Genomic DNA, 18924 nt, shown 5'->3' on the forward strand with positions numbered 1-18924 from the left:
TAGATGAAAGTATTCACTAGTTATACAGCAAAGAAGTTGATGTTCTACAGGAAAGTTAACCAAATGAAGCCTGTTAACAGTGCAAGAGCAGTAGCTTAGACAATTATTTCAGTAACGAGAGATGAACCTCAAGTGTTGGTTTGTAATAATGAACAGTTGGATTTCGAGCTGTTACGGATAAGGTGAGAGAGTTAAAAGTAATGAATGTTGGTAATAACATTAAATTTGCATTTGTTGTACTGAGGCTGAAAGCACTTAAAGGTCACTGTTTGAGCACTGTGCAAACAATCTAGACTAAATGCAGTGAAAAAAAAACTCAGAGATTTGTTGGTGAAATATATTAACGTATTTGTCAAATCAGTTAGCTGAACGGGTCGAATAACAGTGATGTGTCACAATTAATATATGTTCTCGGTGTTCTAATACAAATACTTTATCGTGAGAAAGAACTACTTGCATTTACGGTACGTTATTGGCACTACTACTATGTTGGAAGGTGAGCATCAGACGGACAGAGTTTTATTTAAGTGGCTATTTACTTTAAATTATCTGGTAGATATGATAACTCATTCAGAAAGAGTGTTGGAAGAATACTACTTTGTCGTTGTGTATTCCCAGGCACACAACACAATGGTGCAGATATATTGTGTTGCTACTCAGCGAAACTTTGCCCATTTCAGAAACTTCCCGATTGTGGACACTTCGTAGAAATTGATATAATAGCCATTTTCGCTACAGCAATAACAACATTTGAAGTAGATGATGTTACTGGCAGATTAATGCCGAGTAAGATTGAAAATTAGGATTTTGACGATTTTAAAAGAGAATTGTGTTGGGAAAATACATGATCAGTTTACTGTTTCCTTTGAACTTGCAAGATGTTTTAATAAGTGTTGTCTATCGAGAGTGTTGTTGCACGAGTAGTTACATTTTGGAAGTTTGTTTCTAATTAGTCGTACACTAAAATACCGTCGAATGTCGGCTGTGAACATGTGATTTAGTTTTGCAGTTTTTCTTGTAATGGTAAACCACAGAGAACAATTACAGTCAGTTTCAGTTACTGTTTATTGGTTCACCACTCGATCAACATATCTAAGTGCCTTTTATTTACGATTCACTTCGACCTAATAATTTACATAAGTTCAATGAATACCATTACATGTACGTATTGGCTGAGTAATTAGTGGTATTCATTTTAAATCACATGACTCGCTTGAATACTGCTCTCTCTCTCTCTCTGTGGTGTTTGGGTATATATATTTGTATTCCTCCTATTACTTTGTTGGAGTGACCTGATTAATATATTTCGAGTAAATACTGAATAGCTGGAGTAATATCATAACACTAATCTGGTCCTATTTAAGGCAATGTACATTTATATTATTCTTTGATTTTTTTAATAAGTCTAGAACGTAGGTGGCCTGTTTTATTTTAGCTCTATTTTGTTATTACTATTATTATTTTAAATGATTTTATCATAATGATCTGATGTACAAATTAACGAAGAGAGGTGTTTAGGTCTCTTTTCACCATATATGCAATATATGTCTAGTTCGCATAACAACTCATTTTTTCGCTAATTTTTATCAAAATTAAAACTGTTAATAAAAATGAAGAATATAAAAATAGAAATATTTAAAGTTTTATAGATGAACTTCAAAGCAACTTTGCAATTATGACCTATTATGACAAAAATATTTTCTTCACATACTTTAATACCGAATACCCTTTATTAATAGAATGAATCTGACACAAAAATGTTTGTGTTTCATTTTAGTAATTTTATTAAAACTAATATAAACATAAGCACTAAATAGTTCTATATTGTTGTGATATTCATTTACGACGTTTTTGCTTTTATTGTTAAACACTAAAGCTTGGCAAGTTTTAAAATTAATAACATTCCATTAATATTCTACTTTATTTAAGATTAATTGATAAATATTTGTATCGCAATACTTGTGATTATTCTTGATCTAATCTGAAAAGTAATGGTATTTTGAAACTTTGTTTAATACATGCTGACATCATTCAAGTCTAACTTTTGTACTGCAGAAACATCTCGATAAAGGTTTGCTGAGCAGTGACTGGTCCTTCAGTATTGCATTCCACTTTGTATCTCTTAACAACTTTCCTTTCGTCTTCCAAAAATTTGTCGAAATTTTCCAGTGGTATTTGTTTGACAATTTCTTTAGGCAAAACACTTTCCTGGAAACCTGCAAATCATAAAAAGTATATTAACTTACATAAATGTAAAGTTTACTATGAATTATTGATGTAGTTATCGTCATATAATCCAAAGTCCAAATTAATTCAAGCTGATCACTTCACTATGATATTCCTCTCTAATTACGTAATAGAAGAATAAACCTATTAGCTCTTAAATCATACAACAAATTAATCTTTACTGGGTAAGCAATAAGTCTACAAGTTTAAAATGTTAAAGAATGTTGTTTAGACAGCTATGGTTAGCACAGCTCAGACATGTATGATTTCACAATTTGAGGTTACAGTTCTAGAATCGGTACTTGGATTAGAGTTTTGTAAAGTTAACTTAAACAATTGTTACATATCATAATTTGATTCGGACGAGTTTCCGAATTATGTTACGTCTTACAATTTCAAACAGACTAACGTTTAATTTTAATTTGGAAATTAACTAAATGTCGATATGTATGAACTTTATAATACTTGCCAACAAGATTGAATACACACAATTTTCTTTCTTAACAAACATATACAAACAATATGATTTACAATAACGATTATTAAAAATAATTTAAATGCAAAAGTTCTACAAACATAGAAAGAATCACGAGTCTTCTTTTTGGTCTCGATCCGAATATTTTATGTATGGTTTTCAATGAGCGAATTAATTCTATGTTGATTCACAGATACAATTTACTTTACAGATAAGCTAGTTGTATTATTGGTTGGCCTCACGTAGTTAACAATTTGGCTTTTCACCGAGGATGATATCTAATACATTGTTAGGAATACTAACATCCAAAAGTTAATTTCCGAAGTTCAACAGGTTGCAATGTTAAATACCAATGAATGTTCCTGGTCAAGTATCAGCAGGTTTTCGATTAATAAGCGTTTATCACAGTTATAGGTGTCGAGGTTTATGGTATATAAACTGTGCCAAATCCTCCGTATAACAAGTTGGCGAGAGGGGTATGACATTAGATTTATGGAGAGTTACGCAAAAAAAATTAGTTTTAGCGCTTTCTTACTAAGCCAAAAGAAAATCAAAAGTTGTATTCCTTAAGTATCAAAAATACCAGAAACATTATTTCTTACGATAAGATATTTGTTCCATTCTTCTTTCGTTGACAACTCTAACCAAGCAGAAAACGTATGAGCTGAAGCAATACCAAGACAGATAACGTAACCTTCTGGTTTTAATATCTCACGAAATACTTTTAGTAATTTTCTAAAATCTCTGATGTAATGATGGGAAAAGAAAGCGAAAACTTTGTCAAACATCTTCCCCCAATGCGAAGGAGTTCTAAAACAAAACGAAAAAAAAACATGTTTTAGATTTTTAAAACTGTATTTATTAAAAAAAAATCAGGGTAATATATTGACATTCATTTAAAATAAATTACTCACTTGTGTAGAGATATATATACACACACAAACAAACGTACAGAGAAAACAATGTTGTTGTAAAACCTGATATTATATTCAAGATATAATTTAGATTAGTTTGGATATTCGCAGATAATTACACAAAGACATAACACATAATTCTGTCAACATTAAGAAAATTAACAGTAAGTTTCAATTCATGAATATAAGTTGAAATTGTTTCATTGTTCTGGTAATGAAAGGATGTTCGAGACCCACATAAAATTGTACTTTTACATAACCAAGTTACTTTGAAATATCTCTTTCGTATCTGTATTAAGAGTAGATTAAGTGAAACAGTCAACAATAAAAAGAAACATTACATCTTGCCTTGGTAAGAATAGTTTGACGTACTATAAGGCCTTCGTTATTTTGCTCCTAGCCCTAATGTTAGAGATATTAAGACGAAAGTAGTAAAACAAAAATTAAATCTAAATTTTTCATAAACATATATACTACGTGAGGAATATTGTGTGGACACCCCTTCTAGTTAGTGGGTTCAGTTATTTCAGCCACATCCATTGCTAAAAAGATGCATAAAATCAAGTATTCAGGCATGTAATTTCCCCCGGATTTACAACGCTAAAATCAAGGGTTCGATTTCCCTCGGTGGGCTCAGCAGATAGCCCGATGTGGCTTTGCTGTAAGAAAACACAAGCTTTGTGAAAGATGTAAACTTCTACTCTCAAACACCAAATGAAATATTTTGGAGTTTTTGACCAGTCCAGTCAACTAGAGTCCACGCTAGTCACTGATCAAGTCAGACGTGCTGATATCTCCACCAACATGGTTTTTAAGACGAAACGTTCATCCACACCAGGCAGGCCGTCAGTACCGCCGGTAATCGTCGACGGTCTACCGTCGAACCTCACGCCGCTTCAAGTCGCCACGTTGATCGCCCAAGCCAAGCCAGGGGCAATCACTGAACCGTCCAGGACCCGAATCTTACGCCGGATCGGAATTCTCATTTAACCCGCCACTACCGCAGACCAAATTTATATGTGTCAACCATGGAACACCGAATTTAATGTAAGTTGTTCCCCTACCAAAAGTCCAGTCAGTCTTTATTCAGTATTTCTCAGGGGCGTCGACCCATCAATTCAACCAAAAGAAATCAAACAAGCCATAGAACCTCAAATTTAGGCCAGTGTTTATGCTGTTCATCGAATTTTTTCTAAGAACACTAATCTTCCTACGTACTTCATGAAGATAGTGACAACATCGAAGTACAATGCTGACTGTATTTTACGTGACGGATGTTATTATCACATATTTCACTTTAGAGCCGAACGTCCACATCGACGACCTTTCAACACTTGGTCAAACAAAGCGCCTAGACATCATAAACAACCAACGGACAACTTCCAACGAGAAACTACAAAAATACCGCCGAGTCCAGATCCAACTAGAAGAAACACGAACACAGATACAGATAACTCGACCCAGAAGACGTCAACTCCCTCTGTTAGCAACACGCCAAGATTCAGCAGTCCAAGCGACAGATCATGCCAGGCTTCAGTCCCAGTTCCACAGAATTCAACAACCAGCCAGACTCAAACCATTAGCAAGATAACTATCGACGCGTCAGTTCAAACAGAAAGACGAAGTTACTACCTGATCTACAAGACCACAGCTAGCAGTTTTCATGTATACCACCGTCACAGTCCATCAGCTTTTCTTTTGTTTTTGTTTTTGATTTTGATTTTGTTTTTATTCCTGTGTTTCGTCCCAGCTACTTCCGGGCATGGTCTCGGTAAATTTATCGGCGCTCATGCCGTGAAAGTGTATTTTCTCCAGGTACTCCCGTTTTCCCCCACAGCAAAATCTCTCGCATTGGATCTGTAGGTCCCAGTCACATTCTTACCGGAGCCTGAAAAGAGCCGTTTGTTTATTCAGTTATAGTTTATACTTTATCCAGTTATAGTTAATTTTAAGTTAATTCGCCAGCCGCCAGCATATTCCGACCATAGGCCAAGGTTTGGCTTACTTTACTTATGCCGCCCTCGTCCAGTTCTCCCGTCTTTCGTATTACTCTCAAATACCCCATTAAACCTTAAAAATGTCAAAATAAAAGCGAAGGAAAAACCCATGAGAGTTGGAGAGAGAATTCTTCAGATTTCTCTCTCTCTCTCAACTAAGCCTCTGCCACGTTCGTTTTCGTTGCAATTTCCCTCCGGGCACAGGTAAAACTTTCGGCGCCTGTGAACGTGTGTTTTCTCTGAGCACTCCGGCATGGCTTACTTTCCTTGCCTCCCCTACCTCACCAGTAATTTTTATAATACTCCACCTCACTTCATCAACTTAAACAAGCTAAATCAAATTACAAAAAACTTCCACGTAAAAGTAAATAAACCTCCATGAGCGGGGACGAAGTAGAACCACAGCGTTCCCGATCACCGCTGTTGGAAAGAGAATTACTCAGACTTCTCTCTCTCTCTCAACTTAACCTCTACAAAGTTCAAAGTTCAAATTTCTTAGACCATCACTGGAAGCAGGACTACCTTGCTATAGAGTCTTTTGGTTTGCGACGTTCATTTTCTGCTGCAGTATTTTTTTCAGTGCTTGTTCACGGGGTTGTGCCAATATTATATCGTGTGCTTTACCTTTCGAGTTTTTCGGTGAATTTTGTTTGAGTGTAATTTAGACTTTGTCCTTTGTAGCAGTGTTTGTGTTTTTTTCTTTTTCTTCACTTGCTTTAATGAAACGATTTTCATTGTTGGCCGGTATGACTCTACGGCCATGCGTTTCGTGGTGCCCGCAGCCTCGCTACCCTCGGCGATAATAAACGCAGTTAGTACCGACTTCGAGTAGCCATGTAGAGTGCCTCCACACTCTATGATAAGAAGAAGCCGGTTTACATCTATCCAGGGGTTACGTGTGATGTGTAACAAACTATTTTGGGATGCGGAGACTATGCAACCGCTGTGGCCTTGAAAGCCACTTGTTGAGTTCTTGCCAAACCCCACCAGTGCGGAAAGTGTCTAGTATTTGAATATTTCAACGAAGAATGCAAGGTAGTTTATGCTGTGTGGGGTAGTCACCCCGCGTTCTGGCGTTGTCCGAGGCGTGTGGCATCTTACATCGCGGCAGCTGCAGGACAACCGCAGCTGCGTAAGAAGAGTATGGGGATCTCCTCCATACCGCCACCATACCGATATATTTAGATATCTTAATTTTCATCTCTTTAACATAGAGAATACATACGAGGATCATACATATTCAACTGCCGTGCGTAGCACATAATCAACAGAGGTGTCTCTCTATACATAAATTTCCCCTGTTGGACGGCGGTATGTTTACTGACTAACGATGCTACGATCCGTGGTTAGACTCTCTTAGGTAGACACAACAGCTAGCCTGATGTTGCTTCGTATAAAAACAAAGAAGCCTAAATAAAAATGGCTCTGAGTTTCACGAATAATTATATAGAAAAGGTTAAAATCATGTTGTGGTAACGTTTTAATTTTGAAAATAAATAAAAATAGGATTGCCTTATTCCAACACGAAGATTTACTTATAAATGTCTTGATATTTGTGATATAAAAGTTTCTGTTAACCGTACTAGTATTGAACAAATTATATGGGTAAGGTACCATTTAAGTAGCCTTATTCACTATCTTGAAAGTGATGGCAACATTAGAACAATTGTATTTTCAGTGTGTATTTGTGTATATATGTAAAACGTGTACAGGGGTATTAATTCGAAAACAATTGTGATATATGAATTATCTTTTTCTGAAAATAAACCTTTGACTCTTATTGTTTAAAAATCTAATATATTTTAAACTTTTGTTTCTGAGTACTCCGTCACAATGGTACAAGATGTTTGACAAGGTCTTTGCTTTCTCACTACATAGAAGGGCTACAAAAATATACTTTTATCACACTGCCCAAACTTGAAAAAAAACAAAACAACTTGCCATTGATATGCAATCAGATTTTGTTAAGTTCGTCATGGGAGAACTTGATTATGAAGCGATTAAATACATGGTTTTGGATATAACACAAAAGTATGGATAAAATTGTGTTTAGGTAAGTATAACAATAACCATGTATTTAAATATATATTATGTTCAGTTACTTTAACTGGATGATTTGAATAATGAAAATAATGGCAAAGTCCAAGTTAGAACCAACTATCTTAGAAACGTAATGTTATAGTATTGAATCTGTCCACTCTTAGTCTATTCGAATAATACTGGGCTGCTTTTGAATTTATTCTAAGAAAGGTAGGCTCCATTGTATGAAAACATCATTTTAATAATATATAAGACATGTCCTTTAAATGTTTTCTATTAAATATTTAGCTTAAATTAATAACATCTTATAAAGAAAACCCGGATATAGTTTCGTAACCCCCAATAACTTAAGACTTATCCACAGAATGTACTCTATTTTCTAAGGCTTTTTATCAAAGTGGACGGCCACTTCACTTTTAAGTAAACACGAGTAGGGTTAATAACCTCTCACAAAACATCCAGATATCGTGGTGTAAATAAAGTGAAGATTAATGAACATCGTAGTTATACTAACCACATGTTACAAATAAAATCAAGAACGAAAAGTCACCACTTGCGAAATGATATGTTTACAGAAAGCTGTTACCACAACTTGATGAAGCAAAAAAAAAATAATAATGGTCACAAAAAATGTTGGAATAGCCCTCGTCAGGTAACACATTGAGAAGCAAAGATATAAGTAGTTTGTCCACATAGTAAGAATGCAGTCCAATCACATCTCAACAATCTATTATAATTCACATAAATCTTGTGGTCTTAAGATGAGGTTTGAAAAAAAGGACACTAATGAATATGCTTGTGTTAACAAAAAACTATTCAGTCACTACATATGACAAGAACAAAAAAAAACATTCAATGAACTCAATATCGTGATTGGTTGGTCTTCTCGGTATATAAGAAATAACCTACGAGTGGTCGCGAGAGGCTTAATATCTTGATCTCACGATCGTCATATTTATTAAGAGTGGGTGAAAAGTATCAGATTGTATCGTTTTAAAGTAAGTAATGAATACTATTATATAAACTATGTTACTTAGGCCTATCTAGTTTGAGTTAATCTTTATTAACTTAATTATTTAGCTTAAGTATATACAACTTTAGGATACTAAAACTGTACGTGTATTAAACGCACTTTTTACTCTTTGAAAGTTATGTATAAATTTTGATTACTTTTTTTTTTTATTACTTTGAGCATGAGGAAATTTTTGATTGTAAAATTGTTGTGTCAGTCGTCATATGATGGTATTGTCGTTGTTTAACATTTAAGGCAATTTGCTACCATACTGACAGAATAAATAGAAGCCATTCAAGAACAGCGAGAAAACCACCAACTGAGATATTAAATGTTATTGTTATAACGCATTCTCAATGTAACGTCTGACGAGTATTTGGTGGTATTGGACGAACCTTTCCTCGACTTAAGGGATACAGAAATATTTCTCAATATATTTATTGAAACAGTAATTTTCTTTTGTATAGTTAAGCATTTGACAAACAACTGTACCACTAGAAAGACAGGAAAAACAAATAAAGGATTAACTGGAACAAGTTTTGAATCGTTACAACAACTGTCCCAGGTTAATGTAGAAGGTGTTAATTCAGATGTGATGTTTTATTATTATTATTATTATTATTATTATTAATAGTTTTACTTAAGATTAAAAAAACAAATGAGAAATTGAAGTAATTTGGAGATTGGTAAAAGAAATTATAAAACTATATAAAAGCAAAATATAATATGAGAAATATTAATTCTTACAATGAAATACCGATTTCACTCTTCTTTTATTGAAATATCTAACCAAAGAGAAGCCTCTTTATTTTAATATAGAACGAAGTGTTTTCAGAAAGTTTCGTAAATCTTGTACATAATCAAGACCAAAGAAAGCAAAGTCGTTGTCAAACATCTTGTTCCCTTGTGGTGAAGTTCTTTAAATGAAGAGATAAAAATATATTATATTTTTAAATAATAAATGTCAAAAGGTTTCGTAAAAGCTACATGTGCTAGCCTTTCCTCATTTTGACTCACTTACCTCTATAATGTGCTCAACACTTGGACAGTTAACTGAAAAATGTATGTCACAATTATCAGAACATTTATAAGTACATCTTGGTGTTGGAATAACGATCTTATTTTTTTTTAGAATGTATGAATAAATAAAACTCTTTGAAACTTTATTCAATCAGTTTATTCGCACAAGGTATAAAAACAAAACGTGTGCTTGCAGTCATTCATTTTTCCACACTTACCCTTATAAGTTGATCAAGACTAGGAAGTTTTCTGAAACTTTTATTCAATCAGTATATACACAGAAGTTATAAAAAGTAACAGTTTATCCAGTGCACAAGTTTTAATTGAAGACAGATCAACAGAAAATGAAGTCTTCATTTTGATTTCAGAATTAAAACGTTATCATAACATTATTTTAAATTTATCTGTATAATTAATCGTGAAACTTAGCGGCGTTTCTCTTCAGGTTTGGTCATTTTTGGTCTTGGTGAAAAGTTTTCAGTTACTTATTTTTCAACGTTATCTGTATACTTTATTTTATTCGAGGTTCTCATAACTCAACCGAAGTATACGTTTACTAGTAACGTTAATGTTGTTTCATAAAAATGAAGTTTAAAGCGCATTAGCCCTCAGATTATTAACGCTTTATATCTGTGGATGACTGGTTACCTAAGCGTTTTATACTGTTTATTGCAACACAAGTATGCGATTTAGGCTTCTTTTTTCTCTATTTACGTGACCTAAATGATTAATTAAGAGCAGCTTATTTTCACAGTTTGATCGTCATTAATAAATCAAGAATATTTGTACTCTCAATAAGTAAATAAACTCATATTTCTCTGTGTAGTTTAATTTATTTCATTTTTCATGATTTATTTCCCTTCCCTTCACGTTTTTAACATGTTACACGAGATTTCAAGATTTCACACTGACACGTAGACTCACAGAAATGTATATACACACAAATATGAGATAACAGTCCTCATCACTTATTACGTGACTTATCACTTTCTTTGTTTGATTATGTTAGATACCATAACATCTCTATCACAAGATGTTTCTTTCTTTTCTTTTTTCAAATATTCGCTACTACAACATTAACATACTTTATACTCTTGAAAGGGATAAATATGTACGATGTTTAAGTATGGGAAACTCGGCTTCTTTCCATCTTCAAGACCATAAACAACTCATTTAATTAGTTGGAAATAACTGCAGTGAGATGCTTCTTGCAGCCATCTACCAGTCTCTGACATCGGTCTAAAGAAAGCTTGCCCCACTCCTCAATGCAGAAGTTTGTCAGCTGTGAGATGCTCGAGAGTGGTTGGGGTAATATTTTGCAGGATCACAGGCTTTCTATTCATAGTGTACGGCCTGCCACTGGCTCCTATCTTACACCATTCGATTTCAAAGTATAGAGTTTAAAAGTTTAAATACATTTTGTACCTAAAGAGAGTTTTAGATAGTTTGTAATATTAAATTAAAGAAACACACATTAAACACAATATAAGTTACACTTTTTCGCAGTTTTCAAATGATTTGTCTTGCCACCCCCATTTGTAATTCCATTGTTGGCTGCGTCAGAGGATCCTGCCATAATACACATGTCGCATAAACTGTGTACGCTTTAGCATTTGTAGCTCTGCTGATTTATTACAAATAAGGATTTATTATTTACCTATTATCGTATGTCATCTTTCATTATCAAAGGTCTATAAAATAATAACAGACGAGGTTAATTTTAATGAGTATACAACTTTCATCTGTGTAGCGGTGGTCATAACAAGTCTTTCTAGCAGCGGCATAGTTGGCGCTAAATTTAACAGAGTAGAAACATGGATCATTGCGGGTTTTTGATTCTACCACAGGATATGCATTCAAGATACCAAATATGTGCATTTGTTATGTCAAGACTGGGGAATGTTTTCGATTTCATATTTGCTTCAAAGCATTACCTGAATATTAATATTCCTACTCTACTACTACTAAACTACAGTAGTACAGACCGACATAATGTAACGGGCAACCATCCTTGTTTACACATAACGAGTTGTACAAAAAAATACAGATGGATTCACTTCAGCTAATCTAGAAAGTTAAACATTCGTATTGTTTTATTCAGACATAGTGTAAGAAAATAAGACATAAACGTTTAATATTTACCTGGATTTCTTCTTTCCGACATCTTCGCGGTTGCATTGCAATTGTGCAATGTCAGTACATGTTTCGGTCATTATAAATTCTATAAACGTCATATGTAATTCTCCAATGTGCAACAAAATATTGCTGTGTGTGACTTCTCCCCTCCGCCTCCTTTGAGTTTATAGTGTCATCCCTACCTTCGGCTGCCGCTAAGGAGTGGGCCGTGCCGTCTACACTCCTCCCCGTGAATGTATTGTTGTATGTGAGCCCCTGAATCCCCCCTCGATCACCTTGAGGAATGATCCACCTCTCTCCACAAATAACATGTACAGCCCTCCTTGCACAAGGAACTTCCGCCTTCAGATAAACTCGACCTGGTACACCCGTCTGGAAAAGAGATAGTCTCGCTCACACCTAATGTAGCTGCTTTCCATTTGTTCTCGATTTGCGCTGTAGACCACTAGACGAATCGGATGCATTTCCCGGACGTGTAGTGTTAGCGCGAGTGTTAACCACGTGGGGAAAGCTTATTTCAATCACAACTTAGATCGTTGTGGATTCTAATAATAAATTATTGATTATTGGATTTCATATTCGAATATTCCAACACATGCACACAACAATATAAAGCACAATTGTCAAATAAACAGTGAAGAAATAGTAGTGGTCGATAAATAAAATTTATTTAGGTAGGATTTTATTTTGTGTGAAAGAAATGTATTCCCCCCATATAAAAAATAAAAGTAAATAAATAAATAAATTCTTGCAAAGTTTAGCACTGGTCACGTTTCAATTGTTGTATTTATGAAACAAAATGTACGTATACAGTCATTTGTTTGAACTGCGACTTAATGATATAAGAAACATCAAAAGTGTCAGTTCCTGAGTTAATGCTGACTATGGTGTTGGTCTTCCTGACCGCAAAGTAATCCTTAAGAATAGCATAGCAGTGATGCTATGAAGTATCAAGGTGACTTGGAAATGGTAAAACAGACTGGGACATGGTCATTTTGACTGGGAAGTAGTCAAACTGACTAAATTCTTCAATTGTCTGAGGGTTAGACAAACTGACTAGTAATAGATCATTGTCATTACTTAACAGTCAATTTCATATCCACGACTACAAAATGATAGTCATCTTGCTTATTGATACATTTTAGATAGTCAATTTGACAGCGACCACGATATTTCTCAAGCAGAAAATAGACGTGACTATTCCCTGGTAGTCGTAATGAACAACTTTTATTTAGAGTGATATTTTTAGTAACGTCTTCTGGACCACATCCAAACTCTGAGACAGAGTCCCATTTAGAGCCAGCCATCTTCGAAGTGTAATGTAACAGACTTGAATCTGTCCACTCTAAACTCCTTCTAGGTCATTTCGAATAATACTGGGCTGGTTTTGAATTAATTCTAAGAAAGAAAGTCTCCGTTGTATGAAAACGTCATTTTTATAATATATAAATCCTGTATACAATCTATTCTAAGGTCCCTTCTCTCTAGGAAGTCTTTCGTTATTGTTAATTTCAGCACAAAGGTATGAGCACTCTGTGAACCAGTATAAAGTAACCCCAGAAGCTTAAGGCTTATCCAAAGATGGTACTCTTGTTTCTAAGGCTTCTTTATGAAAGGCGATCAAAACTACAAAGTTAATGAGCATTGTTTGTAACCACTTTATATCACTATATATTTACAAGTTAGATTACCAGTGTTCATGAAGTCACTGTGAATGTATATAAGGTGATAATGAAACAATAAAAACTGAATAACGTGGGTATACTTATCAGAAGATTTACGTTACGGTAAATCTTTGAGACACTGCTGGTCAATAGATTTTTTTTTTAAATTATGACTGAACTAGCAGGACCATAGTGGATATCCATACAGCTAAAGTTAACTAAATGGGGTCTTAGGATCGAATCTCCATTCAATCAAACATGCTCGCACTTTCAATTGTGGAAACTTAACAAGTGACGGTCAATCCAACAATTCGTTGGTAAAAAAGTAGCTTAAAAATTGGCGGTGTGTCGTAATAATATCTGCCTTCTCTTTAGTCTTATACTTGTACATTAGGGACGGTTAGCGCAAAAATCCCTCGTGTAGCTTTTTGCGCATTTAAAAACAAACAAGTTAATTAAAGGAGATACAAAACGATTGCACTAAAACGATGAACGGCCTGGAAAAATTCAATGAACACGAGTAAGGTTAATAACCTCTCACAAAACATACAAATATCTTGGCGTAAATAAAGTGAAAATTAATTAACATCGTAGTTTTACTAACCACATGTTACAATAAAAATCAAGAACTGAAAATCATCACTTGCGAAATAAGATGCTTACAGAAAGTTGTTTTTATATATATGTTTTTCTTATAGGAAGGCCACATTAGGCTATCTGCTGAGCCCACTGAGGGGAATCGAATCCCTGATTAGAACATTATGAATTCGTAGACTCACCGCTGTACTAGCAGGGTGCACGGAAAGCTCTTAACACAGCTTGAAGAAATAAGAAAATAAATATAAAGACCAGAGAAATGGTTGTAATAGCTCAAATCAGTAATACATTGAGAAGCAAAGAATTAAGTAGTTTGTCCACATAGTTAGAATTCAGTCCGATAACATTTCAACAATTTGTGACAATCAACAAAAATCTTGTGGTTTTATGATCAAAGTACGTTCTTTGTCCTTTAGATTTTCTAATGTTCGTGTTATAAATTCACTCTGTATAATAGTCAGGCAGACACCTCTTTTTATTGCATATTAAAAGCCTCTAGTTTTCTATATGAATATTGTAAGTCAAATACGCCTTCTTTAAATGTAAGCTACCACACATTTTTTTGAAATAAGTATTTATTAAATATTTTGAGCATATCCTTTTTAAGTGTCGACACTAATTTCTTTCTTATCATAATCTGTTGCTACAAATGAGCGTTGGATTTCATTCTCTATTTTCTTCACAATGTAAAAGTATTTGGTTCTTAAACACCGTTTACAATCACTTTAATGCAAACCAACATTTTTGTATTTTGAAAATATATGTATATATATATTTATTTGCTTTAGTATTATGGTTTAGTCATCAAGAAACGTTCTTTGTCTATCAGATAATTTATTATTTGTAACATAAATTCATCCCTTATCATGTCAGACAATCACCTTTCTTAAATACATATTCAAAACTCTTTATTCTCCATGTAGGAATTCCACAACGTTCAGTTTTGTCACTTCTCCTCTATATCCTGTGTTTCTGATACACCAAAACCTCTACTTTAATTAAACATTTTTCAGTATACTGGTGATAATACCATAATGACTACATTCTATTCCAAATAAGCCTATAATTGTTCTGTTTAGCTAACTATGTAAGGAGCTGAAGCCTAGGCTGTAAACTAATTACTATCTAACAAGATATTTAAGAGCTAGTAAGAAATAAGTGCAGTGATGAATATACTTGTATTAACAGAGAACTATTCACTACTTACAACAATAACAAAAAAAAAAACACATTCAAGGAAAGCAATTTCGTGATTGGTTGGTCTTTCTCGGTATATAAGAAATAACCTACAAATGGTTGCGAGAGGCTTAACATCTTGACCTTGGAATCACGATAGTTGTGTTCATTGAGAATGATTGAAAAGTATCAGATGACATAGTTTTGAAGTAAGTAATAAATAATATTATATAAAGCATGTTACTTAGGTCTATCTAGTTTGTCGTAATCCTAAATATTTAACCTAAGTCAATACAACATAGGAGTACTAAAACTATAAGTGTATTAAACTCACTTTATACATTTTGATTATTTTTCGTAATCACGTGGAAATATTTTAATTTATAATTGTTATGTCTGTTGTCATATGATGGTATTATTGTTTACAAGTTGAGACTATTTCTTGCCGTACCAACAGAATAAATGGAAACCATTCAACAACACCAAAAACCCACCAAATGAGATAGTAACTGTTTCTTTTATAACGCACTCTCAAATTAAAATCTGACGAGTATTTCTTTGTATCGCACGAACTCTTCCCTGACACAAGGAATAAAGATATTTCTAAATATATTTATTGAAACAGTATTTACTTTTGTATAGTTAAACATCTGACAAACAAGTGTACCGTTCGAAAGACAGGCAAAACAAATAGCGGATTAAGTGGAGCAAGTTTCGAACCGTTACAAGAACTGTTCCAGGTTTATGTATAAGGTGTTGATTCAGAGCTTAAACTAGAATATAATAATCGTGATGTTTTATTATTATTATCAAAAGTTTCTTTTACGTTGAAATAAACAAATAAGAAGTTAAAGTAATTTGGTAACAGGTAAAAGAAGTTTTAAACTTATAAAAAGGAGTATAAATATCAGAAATATTAATTATTACAATGAACTATTGTTTCTTTACTTGTTGCACTGACATTTCTAACCAAACAGAAACTACAGGATCTGAGATTAGACAGAGTGAGAATAGTTTTGTAGCCCTTCTATGTAGTGAGGACAAAAGAAAGCAAAGACCTTGTCAAACATCTTGTACCATTGTGACGGAGTACTCAGAAACAAAAGTTTAAAATATATTAGATTTTTAAACAATAAGAGTCAAAGGTTTATTTTCAGAAAAAGATAATTCATATATCACAATTTTTTTCGAATTAATATCCCTGTACACTTTTTACATATATACACAAATACACTCTGAAAATACAATTGTTATAATGTTGGTATCACTTTTAAGATTGTGAGTAAGGCTACTTAAATGGTACCTTAACCAGGTAATTTGTTCAATACTAGGACAGTTAAGTGAAACTTGTATATCGCAAATATCAAGACATTTGTAAATAAATCTTCGTGCTAGAATAAGGCAATCCTCAGTGATGACGAGAAAACCCACTTGTAGATAAAAAATATATATGTAAAAACGGCTGGTTTGGGTTTAGACAATTTGTTTTTTTGTATAGGAGCGAACAACGTTTCGACCTTCTTCGGTCATCGTAAAGCATATATATTTGAAAAAAAAAAAGTTAATTTCAAAGAATACTGTGGGCTACCATTGCCAGGCGGTTAAAGCGCTCGCATTTTCCCATCTTAGTAAAATAAAATTATCAACAACAATATTAGTTTTTCAAATGACTATAAAAACAACTGATTGATTAAAATAAGGGTTTTTTACACACTTCTGTCATTTGGTGGCCAAATGGTAAATTGTGGATTTACAATGCTGAACGCGGGTGTTTGATTTCCCGCAGTGGAAAGATAATTTATGTGAATTGTTTTTGTCTGCGTATTCCTGTCTTAAGTTTTGAGCTGGCAAGAAGACTCGTGATCTATTATTAAATGTCAGTGTTTCTTGCTTGTACAAAGTGGTATTAAAAAAAGAGCGAGAACAACATTTAAAATGCGCAGTAAAATGTTTATTTTGACCATGGCCAACATTAAAAAAGTCTCTAGATATATTTTTAGCTAAAGAAAAAACTTATACGTCGTAGCTTGAGGTGTCGTTCAGAGATTTAAGCTGGTCATATGTGATTCAATTAGCACATTGGATCGTTATCTTGAGCGTGAATAAAACGTATGAGGCTGTAAAGCTTTAAGAATAACAAGAATAATGTTTTTACTGAAAAAGTAAGAACGTATCAAGCGTAATTTGTATATCCTTTAATGCTACATTGTAAATTTTAAGAACTTATTCTTAAAAATAAAGATATGTTTTATTGTACAGTTGTTGAGTATGTAACCATATGATGATATTTGTCATAATTTAAATACTTTCATTTTTGTATCGTGTACTTGGTATAAATTATATGGACATAGCTAACACCAATTAAATGTTAAAACAATGAAAACAATATTCACAATTACATAACACGTATTTATTCTTTTATTCTAAATTACATTTACCTGTATTCATGTTCGGATCTTGATATTAGAAATGCAATGACACCTGCATGATTATAGGTCTTAAAATAATGTCATTATTTTTCCTATTAAAGAGTATGGTATTAACGTTATAAATCTGTACACAGTTCATATAAACATTATATGAAGTCTCACAAGTTAGATTATTTTCATTTGTATACAAAAATGTTTGTTTATATGTACTCACTCAGAATCACAATTATATTCTGCAACACCCCACACCCTTCGGTTGCTAAATGTACTTTGTCTCAAATGTCAAGCAATATTTGCACCAGAAATTCTTCAAATTCAAATATATCAAATAAACAAATATATTTGATTAAATTAATAATAGCTTGTATATCTTACATTATTGTTAATATTCAAATTAGCAAAACTATTTCGAGGAGAAAGTAGTGAAAACACTGTGTTTACGAAATTAGCTTTTTTACATTGAGATTCGAGCTGGATCACATATGTACTTCATAGGTCAGTCAATCACATTCCACAAATGATATCGAAATTCATATCAATAAATAATGTGCTTTAATATAACCTAGAGATTTACAGAAACGCTAAACAGTATTTATTTATTGTTAATATAACGTTTTCAACCAGTGGAAAATTGTTTGTTGTTTCCTCAGAATGAATTTCAAACCAACCAAGTATTGTTTCAGTAGATCTAAAAAACTATATTAAGTGGATTGTAAATGACCGTATTTAACTAAAATATTGTGTTAGACTTTGATTGTGGCGTAGGAACGTTACAAAACTATAGTTTTATCAATCAACATTTGTCGACTCGTTAAGAATACGTTAATTCACAAAAGGATTGAATGTATAAGTTTAGATATAATAGAGAAGTAAAGTAATATTTTTTATATAGTTCAAATTTTTATTAAATACATCATGTAAGTTTTTTGTTTCCAAATGATAATCTAATTAGGTAGGTAATTTGGTAATAATAGATTGTATTTTTCTAAGATGAGAAATTACACATTGTTACAAAAAAAATTTGGCACTTTGTCGCATAACGTTGGCGCCTCATTAGAAAGAAATATTTTTATTCCAATAAAACAGTTGTCAAACACACTTTTTTGTCGAATACAAGAAATTAAAATTGTCAGAAAATGATTAGGAAATACAAAAGACAAAGGAAAAAAATAGTTTTGTTAAAACACAAATAAAAATATCACGATTCAATACAAAAGAAAACTTAAAGCAGTTCTTCA

The 18924-nt window shown here is 33.1% G+C and overlaps 1 protein-coding gene across 2 annotated transcripts; it reads right to left on the minus strand.

The window, feature by feature from the left end:
- Positions 1-1712: 1712 nt before the first annotated feature.
- Positions 1713-12221, minus strand: LOC143237295 (uncharacterized). 2 transcript variants are annotated; one of them, XM_076476378.1, is made up of 3 exons: positions 11827-12219; positions 3304-3511; positions 1734-2216 (listed from the first exon to the last, which is right to left on the minus strand). In XM_076476378.1, the coding sequence occupies exons 1-3, from the start codon at positions 11916-11918 to the stop codon at positions 2028-2030; spliced, it is 489 nt and encodes a 162-aa protein (XP_076332493.1). In that variant the 5' UTR covers positions 11919-12219; the 3' UTR covers positions 1734-2027. The 2 variants fall into 2 exon arrangements, with proteins under 2 accessions (XP_076332494.1, XP_076332493.1); XM_076476379.1 differs by lacking the exon at positions 3304-3511 and having other exon boundaries at positions 1713-2216; positions 11827-12221.
- Between the last annotated feature and the right edge of the window lie 6703 nt (positions 12222-18924).

The sequence above is a fragment of the Tachypleus tridentatus genome, chromosome 13, assembly GCF_004210375.1.
Source record: "Tachypleus tridentatus isolate NWPU-2018 chromosome 13, ASM421037v1, whole genome shotgun sequence".
Lineage (NCBI taxonomy): Eukaryota > Metazoa > Arthropoda > Merostomata > Xiphosura > Limulidae > Tachypleus > Tachypleus tridentatus.

Coding starts and splice junctions, on each gene's coding strand:
- LOC143237295 (XM_076476378.1), bottom strand. CDS start 11,918: ATGACGTTTATAGAATTTATAATGACCGAAACATGTACTGACATTGCA. Junction 3,512..11,826: donor GTCGGAAAGAAGAAATCCAG/GTAAATATTAAA, acceptor GTTTTGTTTTAG/AACTCCTTCGCATTGGGGGA. Junction 2,217..3,303: donor AATGGAACAAATATCTTATC/GTAAGAAATAAT, acceptor TATGATTTGCAG/GTTTCCAGGAAAGTGTTTTG.